This window comes from Euprymna scolopes, chromosome 6, assembly GCF_053919585.1.
Source record: "Euprymna scolopes isolate OS-2025 chromosome 6, ASM5391958v1, whole genome shotgun sequence".
In the NCBI taxonomy this organism is placed as follows: domain Eukaryota; kingdom Metazoa; phylum Mollusca; class Cephalopoda; order Sepiida; family Sepiolidae; genus Euprymna; species Euprymna scolopes.
In genome coordinates, this window is record NC_136487.1 from 140061862 (window position 1) to 140085608 (window position 23747).

At 34.5% G+C, this 23747-nt stretch overlaps 1 protein-coding gene across 1 annotated transcript in view; it reads right to left on the bottom strand.

Annotated features, from left to right (window-relative positions):
- Window positions 1–3873: 3873 nt before the first annotated feature.
- Window positions 3874–23747, bottom strand: part of LOC145277997 (zonadhesin-like) — a 441395-nt gene continuing 421521 nt past the window's right edge. Inside the window, exons 29-31 of the mRNA XM_080130167.1 lie at window positions 22230–22480; window positions 6962–7287; window positions 3874–4140 (exon numbers count right to left, since the gene is read on the bottom strand). Of these exons, the coding sequence (XP_079986293.1) occupies window positions 4125–4140; window positions 6962–7287; window positions 22230–22480 (593 nt within the window). The 3' untranslated portion in view covers window positions 3874–4124. The remainder of the gene's footprint in view (window positions 4141–6961; window positions 7288–22229; window positions 22481–23747) is intronic.

Consider the following 23747-nt stretch of genomic DNA (forward strand, 5'->3'; position numbering starts at 1 on the left):
TTCTTATTTTCATTTATTTTTCCTGTGTTAAAGTTATAATAATCATTAGCTATTTAATAGAAATACTTTTATTTTATATTCATTTTTCTATAACATTGAATGAATTAATAATAAACTATTTTTTATTTATATGCCTGCAGTTGGCTATGAATTCATGTTTATTGTTAATAATTCATCTGTTTTTATGTTTATAATATGCTATTTTACTATAAAGATAAGTTGCAATTTTAAATTTTTATATTAACATAATTAAATATGACGTCATACCAAAGCAATAATTATTTCATTAAGGTAATGTTTTAAGCTCTATTTATAAAAACAAATTTGGAATATTTTATTTAGTTTTAATGCAGTAGTTGCCATTTCTAAAGCAGTTAACATCACTGATATTTCAAAATAAGACAAATTCTCCAACGTATTTATTACATTTTAAAATTGTAACTGGCAGAAGGAAAGACGGACAAATATTAAGAAATATTTCACAGTTGATATTAGTGTTGATGCTTGTATTTTTTGTTTACATCTATATTAAGATAATGTTTTTGCATATTAAGTTAACTGTTAAATGTCACATTAATGGACAATTATTTTTATTTTATGATTGCATAAGTTGCTGTTACCATTAATATTATCAGAAGTAATAGGATTAGTGTGAGGCAACTATCTGTGATTATCTAAATTTATATCAGTAACGGCTTAATTAGAGATGAATGCAAGCGTTTTATTATGTGAACAATCCTGAGCAACAACCGGTAATCTTGCTGACCCAAAGTGTTTGGATGGAGATGCAAAATACAAGAAGAAAAAATAACTTTGGGAATGATAATACCGTTTATAATAATATTGTTTTGTGATGGGAATCATTACATGGTGTTTAATAGTATTGTTTTGCTTGGGATATGACCTTGGGTTCAAAGTTTTAGGATTTCGCTGTGTAGGTAACTTGTGTGGAAAAAATAAATTTATCATGTTGGAAAATTACTCAATTAATATGCACAAGTGATTTAACCAATTTAGCCAATCAGAGCGAATCCAATTTTGATGTAATGAAGATGGATTGGCTGAATGAAAACCGCAGACTTATCAAACCCACACCGTCACCTCCCTATAAGAGAGTGCATGGAGCTTCTTTTCGCTAGTCTAGTCAGTCGAATTCGGTTGAAGTTGGAACTCGAATCTGTTCACCCCTCCAACCATGCCATAACCTGCGTTCATTGACCATCATATAGAGAAAGGGGAGAGGAGACAATCGGTTGTTGGAATAAAGATTCCATTTGAGTCATTGTCTAAGCTGGCTGCTAGTTGAAAAAAGACATTGCATATATATTTTTTTCTTTTTCATAAGTGTAAACTACTATTTTTCCATCTAGAACTTATTTAATAATCAATCTTTATAAACAGAAACAAAAAATATTTACATCTGGAGTAAATTATTTGTTGCGTACAGAATTTGTGACTAACTCACAAACAAATGATACCAATTAAAGTAATTTCTGTCAGGAGACAGCAAGCCGGAGAGAGGGGTGGCCAACCAAACGCCTGCAAACCACGGCCCTGTGACACACATATTCCTGGAGACATTGAGTGTATTTTTTGGAGTTCTTTTAATTTTTCTTTTATTTCTGCTCTTTTTTCTTCTTACCACAGTTGGGACAGAGAATATAGTAATTGCCCATCAACCCTGTCATCGTATAAGTGATCGAGTGCATGCTATTGAACTTTCTTAGGCATCCAAAACTTAGGATAACACTTACGTACCAGTGAATACAACAGTCTTCACAGAGTTATATTAGTAGCAGCAGTAGTACCACTATTATTACTACTGTTAATACTATAGGGGAATAATGAACGAAATCACTGCAGGTAGGCATGTTAAGCTTCATCTTAGTGCACGGCGATAGTCCTCAGCTAAAGCAGGCAATCAATTGACTTGATTAAAAATGGTCGATTTCAACGATTTACTACTAAAATATAATTATTACAAGAAATGAAGCAAGAGTTATAAATCAAAACCGCTTTTCACACACACACACACACACACACACACACACACACATCTAAACCAAGCAAAGAAAACTGGTCAGTGCGAATCCACCAGTGTAACAAATAAAATTTTCATAATTATTTCAAAAGTGATTGGAGTCCATGGTTCAAATTGTGCAAGCAGTTGAACAGTTTCATCTTCTACATTGATTATTCTATGAGAATTTATATGTATGTGAATGATAATAATTATAAATATTCATTATTCTATATATATATATATATATATATATATATATATATATATATATATATATATATATATATATATATATATATATATATATATATATATAATGGAAAGGCAGTCTGCTTGATACGTTGTTGGTAAATAAATACCAATGGGTATAAGGAGATTATACCGATGCAGGAAACCGGGTGTTAAAATGTGACGTATCAACAAAAATTGACAAAAAAAAACAAAAAAAAATCACAGGTTTTTACGATCGTTAATGAAAGAAAAATATATAATACCTTCGTTCGTTTGGCTATTTTGATTCATCCATCAAATCACTCTAACACCCGGTTTTCTGCAATATATAATTCATGTTATTATATATGTATATGCGTGTGTATGTATATATATATATATATATATATATATATATATATATATATATATATAATGTATACATACATATATGTATTGATATATATATATACATATATATGTATATATATGTATCGATATATATATGTATCGGTATATATATATATATATATATATATATATATATATATATATATATATATATATATATATATCGATACACACACGCGTATACATATATAATAACATGAATCAAAAAAGCTATTCTGAAGCGAAAACTAGATCCCGATATCTGGAAATTTTTGTTTTTGCTTTTGAGGAAGTTGACGTTTAATCAACACTGCTGGGGTGCCATGATATATAATACTGTTTTTTTCTTGAATCTCCAAGAGTTTGTTGTGGTAAACAACTGATGATCTCTACAAGGATATATATATATATATATATATATATATATATATATATATATATATATATATATATACGAAACTAAAAATTAACCGTAAATTTATAGCAAGGTTGTTCTAACCATATTATAAATATAGAAATAAAATTTAAAAATTCTTTTTAACAAATTAATTATGTGAAATAAAGAAATATAGAAATCTAATTTAGGAATTTAATGAATGGTATTATTTAAAGATTTTAAATGGCTACGGGTTTTTGTGGAAACTTCTTATGATTGTTTTTAAATAAGGATACGAAAATTAGGTGATATATTAATATTTGAATGGGCTTTTGACGGAGGATGCCTCCAGGGTAAATGTTTTCGCATTTCATTTCCGTTAAGGGAATTTTCTTTAAACAATGTTCTATTGTCAAGAGTGTTTTTTATTCAAGAAGTCTGAAGAAATGCTGGTTATGTGAAAATTTTCAAACGCCATAATGCTTGAAATTGTCCGACTGGTATGGAGACAATTGTAACTTAAAATGAAATACACTTTCTGTTGCTATCAATTAATTTATTGAAGTCTTGGTTTTGTTAATACAGTATATATATATATATATATATATATATATATATATATATATATATATATATATATATATATATATATATATATACATAATATATATATATATATATATATATATATATATATATATATATATATAATGTGTGTGTATGCGTGTGTGAAAATAAAAGACTACTGTTGCAATTGCCCTTGCATATCTACAACAAATACGCTCAAGTTGGCAGCGGTGCATATCCATAAATTATGAAAGCGAATCTTTTTTTTTTTTTTTTTTTTGTGGAAAAATAAAATGAAAATCTATAATTGCTTATCATGTATTTATTAATACGTGAAGGAAAATACAAGAAAAACAAGGACCCCACCCCACCACACCACACCAAAAGCGAATGAACTTTACTAAAAATATTTCTGCTATGTTAAAAAAAAAAGCGGCAAGGTTGTGCAACGTCACAGTTGTCTTGCATATGAAGTCATAAACGTATTTAAAATATTTTTTATTTTTGAAAACAAATTCTTTGAAATATTGCATATTCTTCGCTCTTTGGCAATGGACCTCATTTAATACGGCATCTGGAATAAAGAAGAAAAATAGAAATAAATAGGCGAAAGAAGTCAAATTAGAAACGGAATAATAAAATCAACAAAACTGATGTAAGGAATATGAATATATCCGGGTATCTCTTCTCAAAAATATCATTAGTTGGTATAAACCATAGATACAAATGGGGCAGAACAGCCTGGGAAAGACGTCTAAAGATACGCTGACAGCTTAAAACTTAAGCATATTACAAGTTATGACTACTAACAATTGTTCATTAAGGTGACTTACTAGATTGTATCACTCATTCAGTAGCCAAAACCACTCAGCCATCATAAACAAATATATCTCTTTCCGGGGCATATCGAAAACATCAAAAGCCTGTGAAAATGCGATGTAAGTTTATAAGCATTTGATGAATTGAAGGAATATCTGAGATGGAGATGCCTATTAACCCTAGTTTTGACAAAAAAAATCAAGGTTGTAGGTAGAAGCAAAACAGACAACAGGAAGAGAGTTCTACAACTTTGCAGTTCTTAGAAAGAAGCTACTAGATTAAGACATTGTATTCCGATGAAATACCAAAACAGCAAATTGATGGAGACTACTAGACCAACAAGTCAAACGAGCTGCAACAAAAGAAGCAGGGAATAGATCAAACCATTCTGAAGAACACATGTTATAATAGTTATACAAAAGATTGAGGCTAGTAACATCATGTCTGTGAGACAGAGATTACAGAGGAAAAGAAAGTGTGGTATCAATCAAATTACAGATGCGTTTCTGCACTTTATCAAAAACCTTCAAATGATGATGACCGATGCAACGAAACAATATAATAATTTTCTGTTACTTTCAACTTACTGTTGGTTTTAATCTTCACCACGTGTCCAAGTGTTTCTAACATTTCGAAATTAATAACCCCATTTCAAAAAAAAAAACATTTGTATGTGATGTAATAATTTTCTTTTGCATTATTTGGTGTTATTCGGACTATTGTTCTAATTTTGAGTGTTATTCTCACAACGTTTCAGTTGATGTAACCTCCAACCTTTTTTAGGTGTATCTTTTTGAACCTATGAATTTCAAACGAGACCCATCATTTATTCCACGAGTGTATTTTTTTATATTTTATCTTTTGTGAACAATACCTTCTGTTAAAAATAATAACAGAGCATATATAAAAAATAATAATAACAGTATAGCTACATTTCAAGCTTCAAATATTTATATTTCTTGTCAAACAATTCTTTCAACATTTAAAATCTTCGGCACATTTTTTACAGATCTGTTTCGTTACGTTGAAATAATCAGTTATTATTATGTAAATATTGACTATTTGTGCGTTGACTCCTCAGAAAAATAGAAATGTTTTCATAAGAAAGAAAAATGCATGACAATATAATGCCGGAAAATGGAATCCCATAGAAGATTCAAAACTACGTTTTTTCTTAATCAGCCATCTTGGTATTAAATGTAAAGCTAGTCCTGAGTTAAAATTTTTCCAAAAGGTATTAGTCTACAAAGAGATTATTTATATAATAATATCACATAATTTAACAAATATTTATTGCATATAATATATTAGTAAAGGTTATATCTAAAATGAGTTTATTTAGGTTGTGGGTATGAAACTAACACACCTTTTAAAACTGCATTTAATGTCTTTTTATGTGCGGTCATCTTAATATTTCATATTGCTTATTCTTCATATGAGGTTGAATTGTTTAGTAATTTATTATTATTAATTAACGTACTCTAAAATACATAGGATATAATTAAGAAAAATCGCTAATTGAATTATCTTTCTAACGTTAGCACTTAAACAGGAAACAAAAGTCCAATTGGTCAAGTAACAGGTTTCTGGCGACCACCTTTCCCTGCGAGAACATGAGAAAATGATAGCATACGAAAATAGACACAAAAAGCGGGAACTTGGAAGAGTTAGAAACTTGGCACAATGTGACGTGATATGACAACTTAAGAATCGATTATAAACAAAGCCCCAATAGTTCTACTTGCCGTCATTAGTATCGTTTATATTGTCAAATATTTATTAATTATCTTTTGTTAAAATCTCTCCGACACCACAGATAGTAAGTTGATCAGAGTTGGGTCTGGTGTAAAAGTCGTGAAATATCGCTAAGTCGCCACTCTAACTCTGTCAAAAGTCAAATAACACAAGAATATAAAGTGTAGACTATAAATCTGTGCGCATAAAATCTAGGTAACACGTAAAAAGGATTTCTACAAGTACAATCGTCATCAAGACTTTCTCAAAAGACACCACTTGAAGGAAGTAATGCTCCTAAATAACCGGCTGCTAATAAGCAAATGACTTCCTGTCAGCCGGAAGTATAAAACTAGAGTCAAAAACGTCATTAGGTTTTGCAATGTCAAAAGTGACACCGACTCTCTACCGATCACTAACTTTTTCATGACATGTAAGTTGTTTAACTTATTTTGCTCACAGTTTGGTTTGGTTATTTTGTTTTACAGCATATCAACCTTTGTTGGGGTTATTTAATGTCGAATCCAGTATTTATTCTTGGAGTTTAGTTTAGTTGTTTTGTAAAGAAAAATGCTGTTTTCTTTTTCATTAGCTTTGCAGAAAATCATTGAGTTTTGCAAATTACAAAAATGGTGCATTCTTTCTCGGAAGAATGTTGTGGTTTAGCGTAAAAGATTTATGATTTAATTTACTGTTTATGATTTGTTCTTTTGCATTTGATAACAAATATGTATTTTATTTCATTACCTACAAAACAATGGACCCTTAATTTGAGGGGGGGGGTAATACAGTGATCATATCATTCTGTCGAATATGTATATAAAAACGAGTGAAATACTTACATAGCATCTGTTGCTGGTTTATCAGAATCATCAAAAACAAGATACTGGCGTGCAAATTCTTCATAAGCAGCTGTCTTATTAGCAATTTGAGAAAGGTCTCGTAAGTTGTACATCAGGTCATTTCCGGGATTACCATCACAGTCACCACAGATTCCCTCCATTTTGCCAGCATACAAATCGGGTAGAGTAATTATTACTGCATGCACACCATCGAACCTTACTTTCAAGCCACACTGCGATTCCAGTTTCATAAACTTCCCTTCCATTTTCACTGATACTGTCTCAGACGGGTTTTTGTATGGCATCGAGTGCAGCTTTCCATCGACCTTATAATAATAATAATAATAATAATAATAATAATAATAATAATAATAATAATAATAAGCAAGCGCTCAGCACAAATTATTTGATAAAATGATTGAAAGTCTCCTATGTCCACTATATTGGCAGAAAGATGAGAATGTACATCTTGTTAGTCGTTGTCAGAAATTATCTCAAAAGGAGTACAAGAGACGACATGACAATATTACAAGATTAATGCACTGGGATATATGCAAGAAAAGAAGATTGGAACGCAGTGAAAAATAGCACTAGCATGTTTTAGAAAGAGTAGTGCAGAGTGATAATGTGAAATTATTGTGGGATATGAATATCCAATGTGATAATGTGATGGAAGCAAAGAGACTAGATTTAGTCTTATTAGAAAAAAGGAACATAAGGCAATAATCATTGATATAGCAGTGCCAGTTGATGTGAATGTGAAGAAAAAAGAAAAGGAGAAAGTCGAAAAGTACCAAGAGTTGAAAAGGGAGATAAAAAGATTGTAGAAGTTGACGAAGATAGAAGTTGTACCTGTTATAATAAAAGCCCTGGAGAGCGACAAAAATATTTAACAAGTAGATTGCAAAAATTGGGATCCATTGCAATGTTGGAGTCTTTCAGAAGACTGTCTTGTTGGGAACCGTTAGAATCTTGTGGAAAGTGCTGGAAGACCGAGAAAAGAAGATGCCCATAGCCTATGGTCATTTGTTATTAGCATAGAATCGGCAATAACAACAACCAGACACAAAATGTGACAATAAACAGCAAATGCACACTCTGTGGACAAAGAGACGAAATGATAAACCATATAGTAAGCGAATGCAGCAAACTGGCCCAAAAGGAATACAAGTACAGGCACGACTTAGTGGGGAGGGCAGTACACTGGGAATTATGGAAACAACTGCAGCTAGAATGCACAGACAAATGATACAAGCATAAACCGGCAACAATACTTGAATACAAACAGATAAACCCATCCAAGCAAGAAAACCAGATGTCATAATAATTAATAAGAATGAAAAGTCCTGTCAAATCATAGAATTTACGGTTCCAGTTGACCACAGAGGGAATATCAAATAAAGGAGAGACGGAGCAAATGCACAGAGCTAGTCAGAGAGCTGAAAGGGATATAGATGATGATGATGAAAATCAAGACAGTACTTATAATAGTAGGAGCAATAGGAACAATTCCGAAAAACTTTGGAAAAAAGAATGAAAGAAATTGGAATCAGAGGAATGTCTGGAAAGATACAACGAATAGCAATAATAAAAACAGCTGAAATATTAAGGAAAACCCTTGAATGCGGAGACTAATACACATTAGCCACATGTGTGAGCCAGACAAAATGCTGCAGAGGCAGAACATGAAGCATTACATGGAACCAAAAACATTGAAGCTGCATATCTACAAGTTCACTATAACCTCTTCCATCATCACATTGCCCCATCACCACCAACCCAAAAGAATGATGCTAAATAGTCGAGAAGGGTCAAGGAGGATGGAAAGACCGAGGAGAGAGCACTGACCAGACCTCCGCTGGACAAGTGCAAAGAGAACTGGGATCTTGGGGAGGCTTATTGCTACTCAAATCTCAGTAGAAACCTATGCCAGCGAGAAATCAATGGTATGCAGCTGTTGCGATAGTGCAAATTTATTTGCAAATGTAATCGAAAGAGTTGGGGAGTACTGGAAAATCTTTCAGGCAACAACAGGTTGTTTTCAAAGAGAGGTCTCTGGTGACCTGTGTGAAAGCTCTTTTTGAGCTAATAATAATAATAATAATAATAATAATAATAATAATAATAATAATAATAATAGTGTTTTTAAAAATTCACATCCATACACGAGAGACTGGTGCAAAAACTGAAATAATGTATCTGCAAAACTGAAGTATCTGAACTACATTAATATAAACGATGTTGAAGGGAGAACTATCCTGAGCAACTACAGACCAATAACCTGGGAAATCCTTACGACACAACTAAGTGAACAGATCTACCATTCCCTTAATCGTTGACTACTGCTCGAGGAACCAAAAGGATGTTGGTGAGGAAAAAGAAGAACGCACTTGTTGTACATAAACCAAAATATCTTGAAGAAGATAAAAAGCAAGAAAAAGAATATAACCACGGTGTGGGTTGACTACAAGAAAGCTTACGACAGAATCTTTAAAGCAGGAATAATTGAATGCTTAAAAATATACAAGATATTTAACAAGATTATGAATAATATCAGGAAAATAATGGAAACATGAAGACTGGAACTGACAGCTGGAAGACAACATTCGACTGACGTAAGAATACAGGAAAGTATGTTTATATTATACTCGCTACCACCACTACTGTTTATCATAGCCATGGTACCGCTCTCTTACATACTAAATATAAATGTGATATCGGATACAAATTTATAGACACAGAACAAAGAATAGAACACCTTATATACATTACAAAGTACTTCATCCACTATGCCACGAGTCCTTACAGAAATTTTTCTTAAATTGTCCATCTCCTCTTAATATATATTGCTCTTCCTACATATTGCTTTTGCGTGGTGTTGTAGGGTGACTTCCATTTCATGTAGCCTCATTTTCAAATATCATTATAAAAATATATGATCATTGTTGTGATAATGCGAGAAAGCAAATCGTAGTAATTCCTACATGCAGCGGTCCTTCACCGAAGAAAAAAGACAGCGAAACATTACGTGAAAAAGAAAAAAAAAAAACTTCTGAAGAAACATGTTAAAAATAATAAGAACATTGTCTGTCAAGAGGTGCTGGACAGAAGAAGGAAATTAAAGATTATCTTTTATTAGTTTGGTGTAAAAATAATGTCATTTTTTGACGTTCAACATATATAAAAAACGACATTGTTTTTGCACCAATCATATTTGTATTAAACTATATAGCATGATATTACTTTCTGTGTATTTACTAGTATTTATTAACTTATCCCATTTAGGTTAGTTCTATATTTAAAATACAATGGACACTATTGTCTTATAAATGTTAATAAACTCATATTTGCCAAAATAATAATTTTTCCGCTATCCAGAAAAATATGACATCTATGCTGATGACACGACCATCTACGGCAACACATCAAAGGCCGTAAATGACAAAGCTCTCTCTGATTCCCTCTCCTCTGATCTTGAGCGCGTGGTTCAGTGGGGGGAAGAGATGGCTGGTTACTTTTAATGCATCTAAAACCAAGCTCCTAACTTTACATCATCAACGCTCTGTTCCTCATCTAGCATCAATTGAAATGGATGGCTCTCGTCTTGGGGAGGCTTCATGTTTTGACAAGCTCCTGGGTTTGACCTTTACTCCTGATCTGAAATGGAACACATATATAAAGTCTGTTGCCTGTCTCCGCCGTAGGGAAATGGTAGGATCCTTCTACTGCTCCAGAAGATATCTCACTACCAATGCAATTCTCTATCTGTATAAAAGCCAAGTACATCCAAAGATGGAGTACTGCTGCCACATCTGGGCTTGAGCTTCAAAAAACAGCCTATCCTGACTTGACAAAGTACAAAATAGACTTCGTGGCTTATTGGGGGATGCTCTCTTCTCTTCCCTGCAACCTCTCTCCCACAGAAGAGACATTGCAAGCCTGTCTTTGTTTTATCGTTATTTCCATTGCAAGTGCTCGTCTGAGCTCCAATCTCTGATCTCCCTCGCCAATCTTTCACGTAAAACACCCGTCTAGCGGAAACCACTGTCAGTAATTTCCCCCACTCTTTATCTGTGCCTAAATTAAAACGTAGATTCCATGAACATAGCTTTTTTCTGAGAAGTGCACGCCTGTGGAATTGTCTTCTGTTTGCCTGTTTCCCACCTGACTACAACTTGGACGTCTTCAAGTCCAACACTTTATCAAATCTCCAATACCAACTATTACTACGATATTATCCCATTGATTATTGTACACAAAATAACCCTTATCCCCGAGTGGCTTACGGGCCTTTATAAGTGGTGATCCCCATGCAAAAAAAAAAAGAAAAATATTTGTTCATTTAATATATTTCTCATTCCGTGAAATTTCCACGGATCATGCTGGTTCAATTTATTTTGCAATTTATTATAGTTATAAAAATACATTAGATATTTATTATTTTTGTAAATTAACATATTTAATTTATTTTAAAGATATTATATTTATAACGAAACAATTTCTGATAATTTTTTCTGCAAATAAACATATTACAATTAAAATAATTAGTTTTCAAGTATTCTTATGGGTTGACCTACAGTTCGAACGGAGTCTTCTGATTGCACTTGTACTAATTTGTTTATAGTCAGATCTGTCTCATCTAGTATGGAATGGATTAAACCGTACTTTACTTACGTACGATTGATTTAAACAAACAAGCAAATTTTTAATCTTTTCTTTTGAATAACTAATTTGTTTCTTTTTCATTTTTACTAGAGGGTCATTGCTTATCAAGACTTAAAGGCCACTCAAGAATAAGGGTAGTTGAGTGTCCAGTACACTGTGATATAACACTGCGATGATCGGTAAGGAACTTGGACAGGGCTTGATTATTCAAGAGAACGGCTCAACAAGATTTTATTACCCTTAGATTTAAAAACTATTACATTATAGTCAACAGGGAAACAGTCCCGCAGTATTATGTTTTATAGATGGACAGTTTTAGAAAAGAAACTTTGCTCATGGAATTTTCGTTTAGTTTTAGGTATTGATAGAAAGTAAGGGAAATTATTTATAGTTGCTGTAGGTGGACGAATATTTATTGCAAATGTTTTGCATGGATTAAATATATTGAAGCCCGGTCGAACACCTGCTATGAAATAACTATAAAGCAGAGATAGATTCGTAATGTCTCTTCTGCGAGAAAAAGAAGTAGATAAGAAAAGGGCTCTCACCCACTAGATTTCAAAGACGGATTTGTACCCTGCCAAAGCAGGAAAGGATGCTCTAAGCAGCTCCTCTCCAGATGTGCCAACAGTACTCCATTTTATGACGTATTTAGCTTTTGTATATAAAATACATTTATTAGAGAGATGTTTTGCCCTTGCCCTAACACTATCAACGGAAAAATAAAACTGACATTCTATTGATCATACCTTGTGAAATATAAAAACTTAAGCATGTGGCCTCATTTTTCTATATAAAGTTAATGTAGAATCGTTTTCAAACTATAAATTGAATACTCTTTATGTAACATAGTCATTCCTTTTTTAACGTTGTATACAGATAGTCGCAAGGAGAAAAAGCAAAGAAAGAATTCGACTCACTCTTTTTTCAGTGAAACAACAGACATTTATTTACATGCACTTTCTAGAATAACGCCGTGTCTCTTGTTCAACAGTATTCTTGTACTTTAACATGCTTAACAACACTCTGTCATGTCGAACACGTGGCACTCTGTCCTTGTTGAGCCATGTTTAGAACTATTCTTTTCCTGTCGCCCTCGATCACCGTGTGTAACACCTACCTCTGCCGTCTCTTTCTGTCTTTCTTGTTGTGATGTCACTTCTTATATGGCTGGGTCATTTACATATAGTTACTGCTGCTGCAGCTGCCATATGCGCTTATGCTCTGTTACAAGAAAAATATTTAAGGGGAGCTTCAATTATAGTTTAAATAAAACATAGCCACGCAAGAGACAGACATTACGCACGTCTCTGCAAATACAACATTTACGGGATATCTCATTGTCTTGAGAAGATATTTACATGAACAAAAAATATTTCTATAAACTCTGAATTACAATATTTATTTATTCAGAATGACGTTTTGGGTGTTGGTGAAAACTCCCAGTTCCATGGATTGGAGCTTTTCAGTCATGGTAATAGTCGTAGTCAGAAATTTTTTTTTTTTTTATGACAACCAAACAACAAATGTTGCCATTTTCTTTATATATAGCAAACACATTTACCCCTTCGAGCTCAGCGCAGAGTTAATGGCAGTCTCTGATTGCTTTGACAGCGAACTCCTAAGAGCCAAATCTGATTTCGCTCTCTGCCACGTACTTCCTCCTATAACGACTCTTCCTGCACACCACTGTACCACCTCTAACTTGACTGCTAATGGTAAATTCACTTTATTAATCATCTCTATTGCATGGCTTTCCGTTTGTAACTTTATTTTTATATATTAAGGGCTAATATTTTTACAAGTTAACCTCTGGTAATTTCGAACATAAATCCTTTATTTAATGTACTCGAGTTGATAAACTTTATTCAAGGGCATGTGGGGTTAAAATGCAGATTAACAATATTTTAGGGTGAATTCTACCTTACAAGTTTTAAAGTTTGCAAGTTCAACCTATGATAAAGCGTTAAATAATGGGTCACCTGGGCATCGGTGGATTGCTAATTGTGGCTCTGCGATTGATCAATTGTTATTGGAAAGAAAATATTTCAAACAGCAAAGTTTAAAATCGCAATAAAATTTTTGCAGGTCAAATATTTAAGCTAGATCGATATTCAAACAATAAAATATTACAGTTAGGTATTTATGTAAGAAAATAGATTTTGGAATGTTAGCAAAATAAACAAATACACACATGTACAATTATAGTTTTACCAAAATGATGGTTGACCACATCAGAGAATAAAGCAAAGAGTTTTGAATACATGCATAGTCAGTTAGAGAGAGAAAGAGAGAAAGAGTGAGAGAGAGTTAGATTCACAAGAAACAATCCCTACATTTTTTCACCCCTCCCCCAGTTAAGAAAAGGTCAGACTTCATCCACACTGCCAGTCAGTCTTGGACCAATCCCCACTATTTCTAGGCCGGTACCCCTCGGCCTTTCGAATTGCATTCCTTATTTTATTTAAATTGGAAACACCATTTCTTATTGGTCGAAGTACTACTTGCTACGATCGATATCGGCTGCTCCTTCTAGCCATCCTTTTGTTGTAATCAGAGGCTCCTTTTTACCAAATAAACAAATACAATAAAAGTTTTACCAAAACAAAGTGTGACCTGGTTAATGACGTCAGAGAATCAGATAGAGAAAGAGTTTGGGGATATACACGTAGTCAATCAGTGAGAGAAGTTAATTAGATAGCCACAGAGTTAGATAGCGGATGGGAGCTTTGTCTCGGGAGATATTTGGTCACTTATAGTTCCTGGAAGCAGTTCTATGGGGCGAATAAAGAAAATTTACGATCTCCAGGGACGCAGGTTACTTCGAGGGAAAGTGATAATAAAGTTTATATGTAAAAGTATGGTTTGTGGGTTGGTTTTCAATCTAAGAAAAAGAAGAAACGAAACAAGGTATGTCTCCTTTTGATCTGATGTGCCTCAGAGAACGATGTCATTCGTCCGTTAAAGAACAATCCTGTGTTATATTATTGTATGTAATTGTATATGTATAAAGCTCTCACGCAGTCGGTCGCTCTATAAACATTGTACGTACAGAAAGAGAACATTACAATAATACAAACTGATATATGATCACAACACTAGACGATGCGGAAGATATAAATATGGCCACAGATAAAAACGTTACATTTAGTGGCAGTCACACACACACACACACACACACACACACACACACACACACACACACACACACACACACACACACACACACACACACACATGCACACGGACACGCACACACACACACACACATGCCCCTGAATACAACAGGAAAAACGGTTCTCCAATTTCCAATGTAGACCCCCACTACCATGCCTCCTTCTCCAACATCAGGGGTCTACGTTCTAACCTTCCAGAGGTTGAAACACAATTACAGGAAACTAAATACGACCTTTTATTTTTAAGTGAAACTGGCATTGGACAAGCTATTTACCTAGAAGAATTCGCAATTAAAGATGGCTTTCCATATTTACTCTCTATCGCCCCCACAACAGCGGAGTTACTATCTTTAAAAGCATATCTGAGAAAATTGACCTAGTCCTATCTGCTTATCCTTCAGCTAACATTCACGTATGTGGAAACTTCAATGTTCACAATGTGGAATGGTTGACCCACTCAAACAAGACCTATGATGAGGGGAGGTTCTGTCATGATTTCTCCATTGCTTATGACCTCACTCAGATTGTTCAGGAACACAGCCGTGTGCCCGACAATGAGGCTAGTATGCAAGTCTACTAGACCTTTTTCTCACAACTTGCCCTGAACTATGTTCAGTTTCTGTTCTGCCTCCTCTTGGATCTTCCGACCACTCTGTTGTATCAATTAAGATAAAAATGAAATGTAATAAGTCCCCAGACGTACCTCTCCATCGTACAGCATATCAATACACTAAGGCTGACTGGGATAGCTTCCGTACATTTATATCGGATCTACCTCTGCATTCCATGTTTAAAAAGAATGTGTCCTCTATAGTATCAGACCTGACGGAATGGTTAATTGTAGATATAGACCGTTTCATACCCTCGAAAAAGTTCCAGCAAAAACCGTACAGCCAGTCATGGTTCTCTCCAGAATGTGCTGCTGCTATTGCGCACAGAAATCACTTTTTCCACTGCTTCCAACGTAATAAATGTATGGAAACTAAAGCCGCTTTTAGGACTGCCAGCAACCATTGTAAGAAGTAATAAAGAACGCAAGAGAGTTGTATGCTCAGTCCATCAAGTCCAAAGTAGCTGAGCAGCAGCTTGGTTTCCACTAATTTTGGCAAATAGCAAACAGAATCTTGAACAGAAGCGAGTGTTCTATCCTAACTATCATCAATGGACCTGAGGTAATCTCGTCAGCATCAGACAAAGCCAAACTCTTTGCCAAGAACTTTGCAGCTAATTCTACCCTTTGTGACCAAGGCCGCCGACCCCAATATTTCCTCCTATATCAGAAAGCACGTTATGTGATATACATATATCTGTACGTGATGTTGCCAAGCTAATCAAAAACCTTGATTCCAGTAAAGCAACAGACCCTGACGGTAAGTACTCAAAAAAACTTCAACCAGAACTAGCGCCCATACTTACAAAACTGTTTAAACGTTGTCTTAAAGAGAATAGCTTCCCATCACCCTGGAAAATCTCATCAGTATGCCCTGTATTTAAGAATTCAGGTGATCGCTTATCCCCCTCTCAGTACAGGCTAATAAGTCTCCTATGCGTCGTCAGTAAGTTGCTAGAATCTGTGTTAAATACAGAAGTAATCAACCATCTCAACAAAAATAACCTTCTTAGTGACACTCAATATGATTTCCGTTCTGCTAGATCTACAGCAGATGTGCTTACAGTTATATCTCATAGGATTAGCAAATCTCTTGATGGAGGCAACCTTTCTAGGGCAATTACTGTTGACATATCTAAGGCCTTTGATAGGGTATGGCATAAAGGTTTACTTCACAAGATCTCTAGCTATGGTATAGCTGGAAATGTCTTCTCAGTTATTAAATCATTTCTTTCTGATAGGTTCATAAGAGTAGTGGTTGAGGGGCAAAAATCAGAAGCTCACAGTATTAATGCTGGAGTTCCTCGGGGGTCCATCTTGGGCCCAACTCTATTCCTGATCTACATTAATGATCTTCCAAATCACATCCTTACATCATTTGTAAACATTTTTGCTGACGACACTACCATTTATGGTAGCACATCTAAGACAGTAAACGACCAAGTTCTCTCTGATTCTCTCTCCTCTGATCTTGAGCATGTGGTACAATGGGGAAAGGAGTGGTTGGTTACTTTTAATGAATCTAAAACCAAGCTTCTCTCTTTACATCATCAACACTCTGATCCACATCTGGCATCAATTGAAATGAATGGCTCTCGTCTTCAATAGGCCTCAAGTTTTGACAAGCTTCTTGGCTTGACCATTACTCCTGATCTTAAATGGAATACGTACATCAAATCTGTTGCCAAGGCCGCTGGAAAAATGGTGGGATCTTTCTATCGATCCAGTAGATATCTCACTGCTGATGCAATTCTCTATCTATATAAGAGTCAGGTATTTCCAAGGATGGAATACTGTTGCCACATCTGGGCAGGAGCTGCTAGAAAGGACTTGGCCTGCCTTGATAGAGTTCAAAATAGACTTCATAGCCTTGTAGGGAATGTCCTTTTCTCTTTCCTGTAACCTCTATCTCACAGAAGAGATGTTGCGAGTTTGTCTCTGCTTTATCGTTATTTTCATGGAAAGTGTTCGACTGAGCTTCAGTCTATGGTCCCCCCTCGCCAAACTTTCATAAGAAACAATTATCTAACTGAAAACACAATCAATAATTCCCCCCACTCTTTATCTGTGCTTAAACCTAAACGTAGATTCCATGGACAAAGCTTCTTTCTTAGAACTGCACGCCTGTGGAATTGTCTTCCGTTTTCCTGCTTTCCGGCTGACTACAATATGGTTGTCTTAAAGTCTAACGTTAACAATTCCTTGATGAGCCGTTCCATATAAGTTAACAAATTTTACTGAATTGATTACTATATTGTCCAATTTCTACTGTACACTCTTTAACCCTTATCCTCGAGTGGCCTCTTGACTTTGATAATGTGTAAAAAAAAATTGATAATGTGTAAAAAAAAAATTGAATTAAACTGTATATCACACAAATGCAATGTGCATTAATAATGGAGATTTTGCTCAATGAAATATCAAGTTTTCATTTTATCTAGTTTTCTTTATAAATAATCAAGCTTTTACTCCATTAATCGTCGAGTTTTTACACTATGATATTTTGAACTTTTATGTTATGAATTTTAAAGTTTTTATTTTATGGATTATCGATTTTTTACTCGATAAATCCTCAAGATTTTATCCCATAAATTATAGAATTTTCACTCTATCGATCATCACCTTTTACTTTATAAATGTTTTAGATTTACTATATGAATTATCGAGTTTCTACTCTATAAATTATGCAGTTTCCACTTTATAATTAATCGTGTGTTTACTGTATACATTATCGAGATTTACCTTATAAAATATCAAGGTTTTACCCCATGAATTATAATGTTTTTACTATATGTATTATCAAATTTTTACTTTATGAATTATCGTGTTTTTACGTAATTCATTATTGAATTTTCACTTTATGATTTAAAGCTCAAACCATACCACGAAGGAGGAAAAGACGTGAAAACAAATCCGTCACTTATCATTTATCCAGTTTTTACTCTTTGAATTGTCGAAGTTTACTTTGTAAATTATCGAGGTTTTAATTTCTGAATTATTGTTATTTTACTTTATAAATTATAGAGTTTCTGCTATATGAATTATTAAAATTTTCTCTATGAATCATCAGATTTTTACACTATGAATTATTGAGTTTTTACTGTACGAATTATCGAGTTTTTATTCTATAAGTCATTGAGCTTTTTCTCTTTGCCTCTTTGAGTTTTACACTTTATGAAGTATTGAGTTTTCATTTTATAAATTATTATATTTTTACTCTGAATTAGTGAGTTTTTACTCTATGAATTGAGTTTTTACTCTATGAAACATCGTTTGTTTGTTTTATGAACTATAAAGACTTTACTGCATAAAATATCAAGCTTTTACTCTATGTACTATCGAATTTTTACTCAATAAATTAATAGTTTGTTTTTTTTCCGTATGAACTATTGAGTTTGTACTGTAGTAATCATCGAGTTTTTACACTATGGTTTATAGTATATTTACACTATTAATTATCGAGTTTTTACTTTATGAATTATCGAGCTCCCGACTCTATAAATTTTCATGTTTTTACTATATTTATAATCGAATTATTACTATATAAACTTAAGTCCCCTGTGAGTATAAATATGCGGCGTAAGTGGGTGACCATGGGAGTAGTTTCCGGATAGGGGGAAAAATGGGAACTACTTTCTCTGTAGGTTATGACGATGATGATGATGTTGTCCCTAGGATTAAATCTAATGTTTTAATAATATGAAGTAATGTAACTAAAATTTTGTTTTATAGCTAATTAAAGTAACGGTCAATAGTGTACACATAATAAATTTGTATATGCCATCTAGCGTTGTAAACCTATGTTATTTTGGTCCAGAGGGGAAAAACTGCGCCTCTTTTATTATATATAGGGATAAGTCATCGAATTTTTACTCTATTAATCATCTAAAGTTTTTACTCTGTATTATTGGTTGTTATCTCGTTTGAATAAGGCACAACAAAAATACTAATTTGAAAGATTATTTTATTTTCTGTTAACACTGCGAGCACGGTAAGATGACATGAGTATAGCAGTCGTCAAAACACGTGTGTACTGGACGTCGACTCAGTGAACTCTGCCTCGTTCTCGTTGAAAAGGCACCAGCATGTTCTACTTGGATGGTAGCAGCAGGCTGGTAGGGGAGGAGTCAGTAAGCAGGATAACTAGGTGTAAGGAAGGGTTAAGGAGTGAGAATTGTCTTTTACATTGTAGGGAAGAGGAAGGTTTAATATAGTGCTGAAGAGGATGGTAGTAGTGGTTTTAGTTTTGTGACCTAAATATTTGGTCAGTACAACTCTATGTATTATTGGGGTTTTACACTATGATAAACGAACATTTACACTAAGAATTATTGATGTTTGCTCTATGGATTATCAAGTTTTTATTTTATTAATTATTGAATCTTTATTCCATAAAGTATTCAGCTTGTATTCTATAATATTACAATAAGTAATGCCCCTGACCCACTTCCCACAGCAATAGAGCAACGGAGCTTGGAATAGTTATTAGTCTTTCTCTACATAGGAACCACCCAGAGTTATGCTTTTCTCCCATCGTTTGATGCAGCTCTGGAGACCGTTTTTGTAGAACACCCCAGGTTGGTCCTCCAACCACGACGTGACATCAAAAATCAAGGCTGCATCATCTGGGAAACGCTTTCCTTTCAAAAACAACTTCATGGCTAGGAAGAGGTGAAAGTCAGAGGGTGCAAGGTCAGGAGAGGATGGAGGATGGGGGAGGATTTCATAACCACATGCCAGTGTTTCTGATCTGGCGACATGCGAGTTGTGGACTGGAGCGTTGTCCTGCAGGAGGAGGGTACCTTTGCTGATCTTGCCCCGCCTCTTGATTTTGATAGCTTCCCTTAATTTCCTCAAAAGTGAAGCATAATAGGCTCCTGTAATTGTGGTACCCTTTGCCAGGAAATTTGTCATCACTACTCTGTCCTGGTCCCAGAAGACTGTGAGCATGATCTTGCCAGCGGAGGGCTGAACCCTTGCCTTCTTTGGAGGTGGTGAGTCCAAGTGCTTTTACTGCATTGACTGGGCTTTGGTCTCTGGATCATAGTGATGGACCCAGGTTTCATCCTATGTAAGCCGTCTTTGACTCATCTTCTGGCACATCTTCAAATTCATCCTCAAGCACTCGACACGTTCTCGCTTCTGGAATGGCATAAGCAACTTGGGAATCCATCTGGCAGACACCTTATGCATATGCAAATGGTCATGAATGATAGTTTCCACAGACCCTGTATTAATCTTGACATCTTGGGCTATTTGGCGAATAGTAATACGCCGATCTTCCAAAATGGCAGCCTCAACTTGACGGAGAGATACCTCGTCAATGGCAGAAGGGGGGGGCGACCAGGTCTGGGAGCTGTTTCCACAGACTTCCGGCCATGTTTGAATTCACGATGCCAGCGTTTTACAAGGTCATATGATGGGGCATTATCACCATAAGTTTCTTTCATTTCATCAAAAGTCTCCTGTGGTGTGCGTCCTTTCAAATACAAAAACCGGATCACTGCTCGACATTCAACAGGCTCCATTTCACACATAAATCAGTTCAGTAAAACAGAAACCACAATTAGTTCAGAGCTGTAATTTGCCACATTACCCGTAGAGATATTAATCATTGCACATGCAAAATTTCAGCTAGATCAGACAACTGGAAGTAGGTCAGGGGCATTACTTATTGCACGCCCCTCGTATTATGGAGTTTTTACTCTATAAATATCGAGTTTTACTCTCTGAATTATTGAGTGTTTACTTTATGAACCATCGAGTTTTACTCTATAAATATCGAGTTTTACTCTCTGAATTATTGAGTGTTTACTTTATAAACCATCGAGTTTTACTCTATAAATATCGAGTTTTACTTTATGAACCATCGAGTTTTACTTTGTAAATTATCAAGGTTTTGCTTTATGAATTATTGAGGTTTTTAATGACATTCTTAGTGTTCACATTGTCAATTATTGGGGTTGTACTTTATAAATTATCGATGTTTTACTCAATGAATTAGTGAGGTTTTTACTCTATGAATTATCAAGCTTTTACCCTATGAATAATCGAGTTTTCACTCTATCAATTATTGAGTTTTTACTGCATTTTGAATTTTACTCTATGTATTGAGTTTTTTTCTTTGTAAAGTATTGAGTTTTTATTCTATGAATTATGATTTATCAAATTTTAATTTTTTTTTTTTTTTACATGGGGATCACCACTTATCAAGGCCCGTAAACCACTCGGGGATAAGGGTTATTTTGTGTGCAATAATCAATACTTCATGAATAATCGAACTTTTACTCTATAAATTATCGACATTTTAATTTACGAATTATCAAGTAAGTTTTTACCTCATGAATTATCGAGTTGAACCATGAATAATCGAGTTTGTACTTTATGAATTACTGAGTTTTTGTTTTATAAATTGTCGAGTTTCTGTGCTAAAAATTATTGATCCTTTACTCTATGAATTGATAAGTTTTACTCTAGCAATCATCAAGATTTTACTCCATGAATAACCGTGTTTTTACTCTATTAATTATTGAGGATTTACCGTTATTTATGATTAAGCAACTATTTTTTTATATAAAAGAGTTATCGAGATTTTAGTTTATGAATCATTGGCCTTACAAAAATATTATCTCAATATTGCACTTACGTTAATATTGTTTATGATTAAACAGCTATATTTTAAATAAAAAAAAACGTGGATTATAGCCTGAAAGATATAAATTTTGGCTTGTATTTAATTATTTGGGTCCAGCACAAAAAATGTGGGGCCAAGAAATTTTTCTTGGTATAAAAGCCACAGTACATCAGCTAGACTTACCTGTAACTTTTTATAAAGACGTAGCTGATAAAGGTGGCCATCTATTTTAATATCCACTAATCGCGTAAATGCTCGGGTAGGGAATTTAGAGTATAGGCGATGCTCATTTTTTACTTCCACTTTGAACGCACACTTGGGTAGACCCACTGTACGGGCCATGGTGTATTTGCAGTCGCCCAGAAGGTACAAGCTGGTGGAGTCGAATGTCTTATAATGGGGATCACCAGAAGCGGAACAACCACAATGGGCTTCTAGGAAAAATAAAATAGAGAAATATATAATTAAATTAAAATAAACCATGCAGTTTCAATTGTGCAAAGTTACACGATAATCAAAAGAAGTTCAATGTAAAACAATAAATACGAGTATTTATGAAAGGCGTTGTGTTTGAAGGCCACGGTAATGCATTTTTATATAAAAAACAAAAAAAAAACACTGTTACATACAAAACAAGATAAAAAGCATAATGATAATATTAAGCGATTTCAATAATTTTCAACCATTAAATATTTATGTAATGAAAACAGTACAAGAGATTCCGTCTAATCCTTTATTCAATTAAGAATCTTACTACTTGTCTACTTGACAAGCGGAAATATACAGCTTTCATAGATTGGTTTATCAAAGAGGAGATAATCCATATTCACAACATTCTCCTCCACCAAATTTCTCACTTATAGGGAAGAAAGCCCTTAAATGTCCAGGATTCCTACAAGCTTGCAGTGGCTGCCTCAGCAGTCCATGATTCGTAGTCAGAGTACTCAAACAGGGAGGCTCTTCAGTGCGAGCTTGCCTGTAAGCTCTAATATACTTTGCTCCGAAATGTTTCCTTCTCAGAGGAGCAGGCCGTTGCATGTCAGACTCAGTCTCTGGATGAACACGTTTATTTTGGTGCTAATCCTTCATCTGTAATGGATTCAGGTGTTGGCCCATCTGAAGTGTCTGACGGAGCCCCAACTGAAACAGTGTCATTAGACGACGTGTCAGGAGCAATTTCAGTGCCATGACCTTCGGGGGGGGGGGGCTTCAATGTCAGAAGGAGTTGGTCTGTCCTCAGGGTCTGTCCAAGGGATCATTCTTGGTGTAACGTGTATATCGTATCAGAAACACAGTACCGGGCCAAGAGAGCCAAGATGGAAGCGAAGCTCCTGCCAAACTCCGTCGCTGAAAAGGTAAACAGCTTTCGTGTGGGGTGGCATTCATAATAAGAACTAGACTGCTGTGTAGTAGCTTCGAAGGTATAGGCTTGCTCGTAAACTGTTCTAAGTGTAAGGGTCTTAATTTCAAGAAGACATTATCTTACCTGAGCATTACGTAAGCGGTTAATGAAGGTGTTCACAATGTGTTACTCTTGAGCCTCTAATGCCATAATTGGCAGAAGCTGCAATCTTTGCCGAGTGTCAAAAGACTTTTAAGGAAATGGTCCAAAGTTTCGCTTGTCAGCGAGTCGAGTCGCAAGTAGTTGTCTAGAAAATATCTTTTTTGGAGGTTTATGTATGTAGCGAGCGCCCAATACAT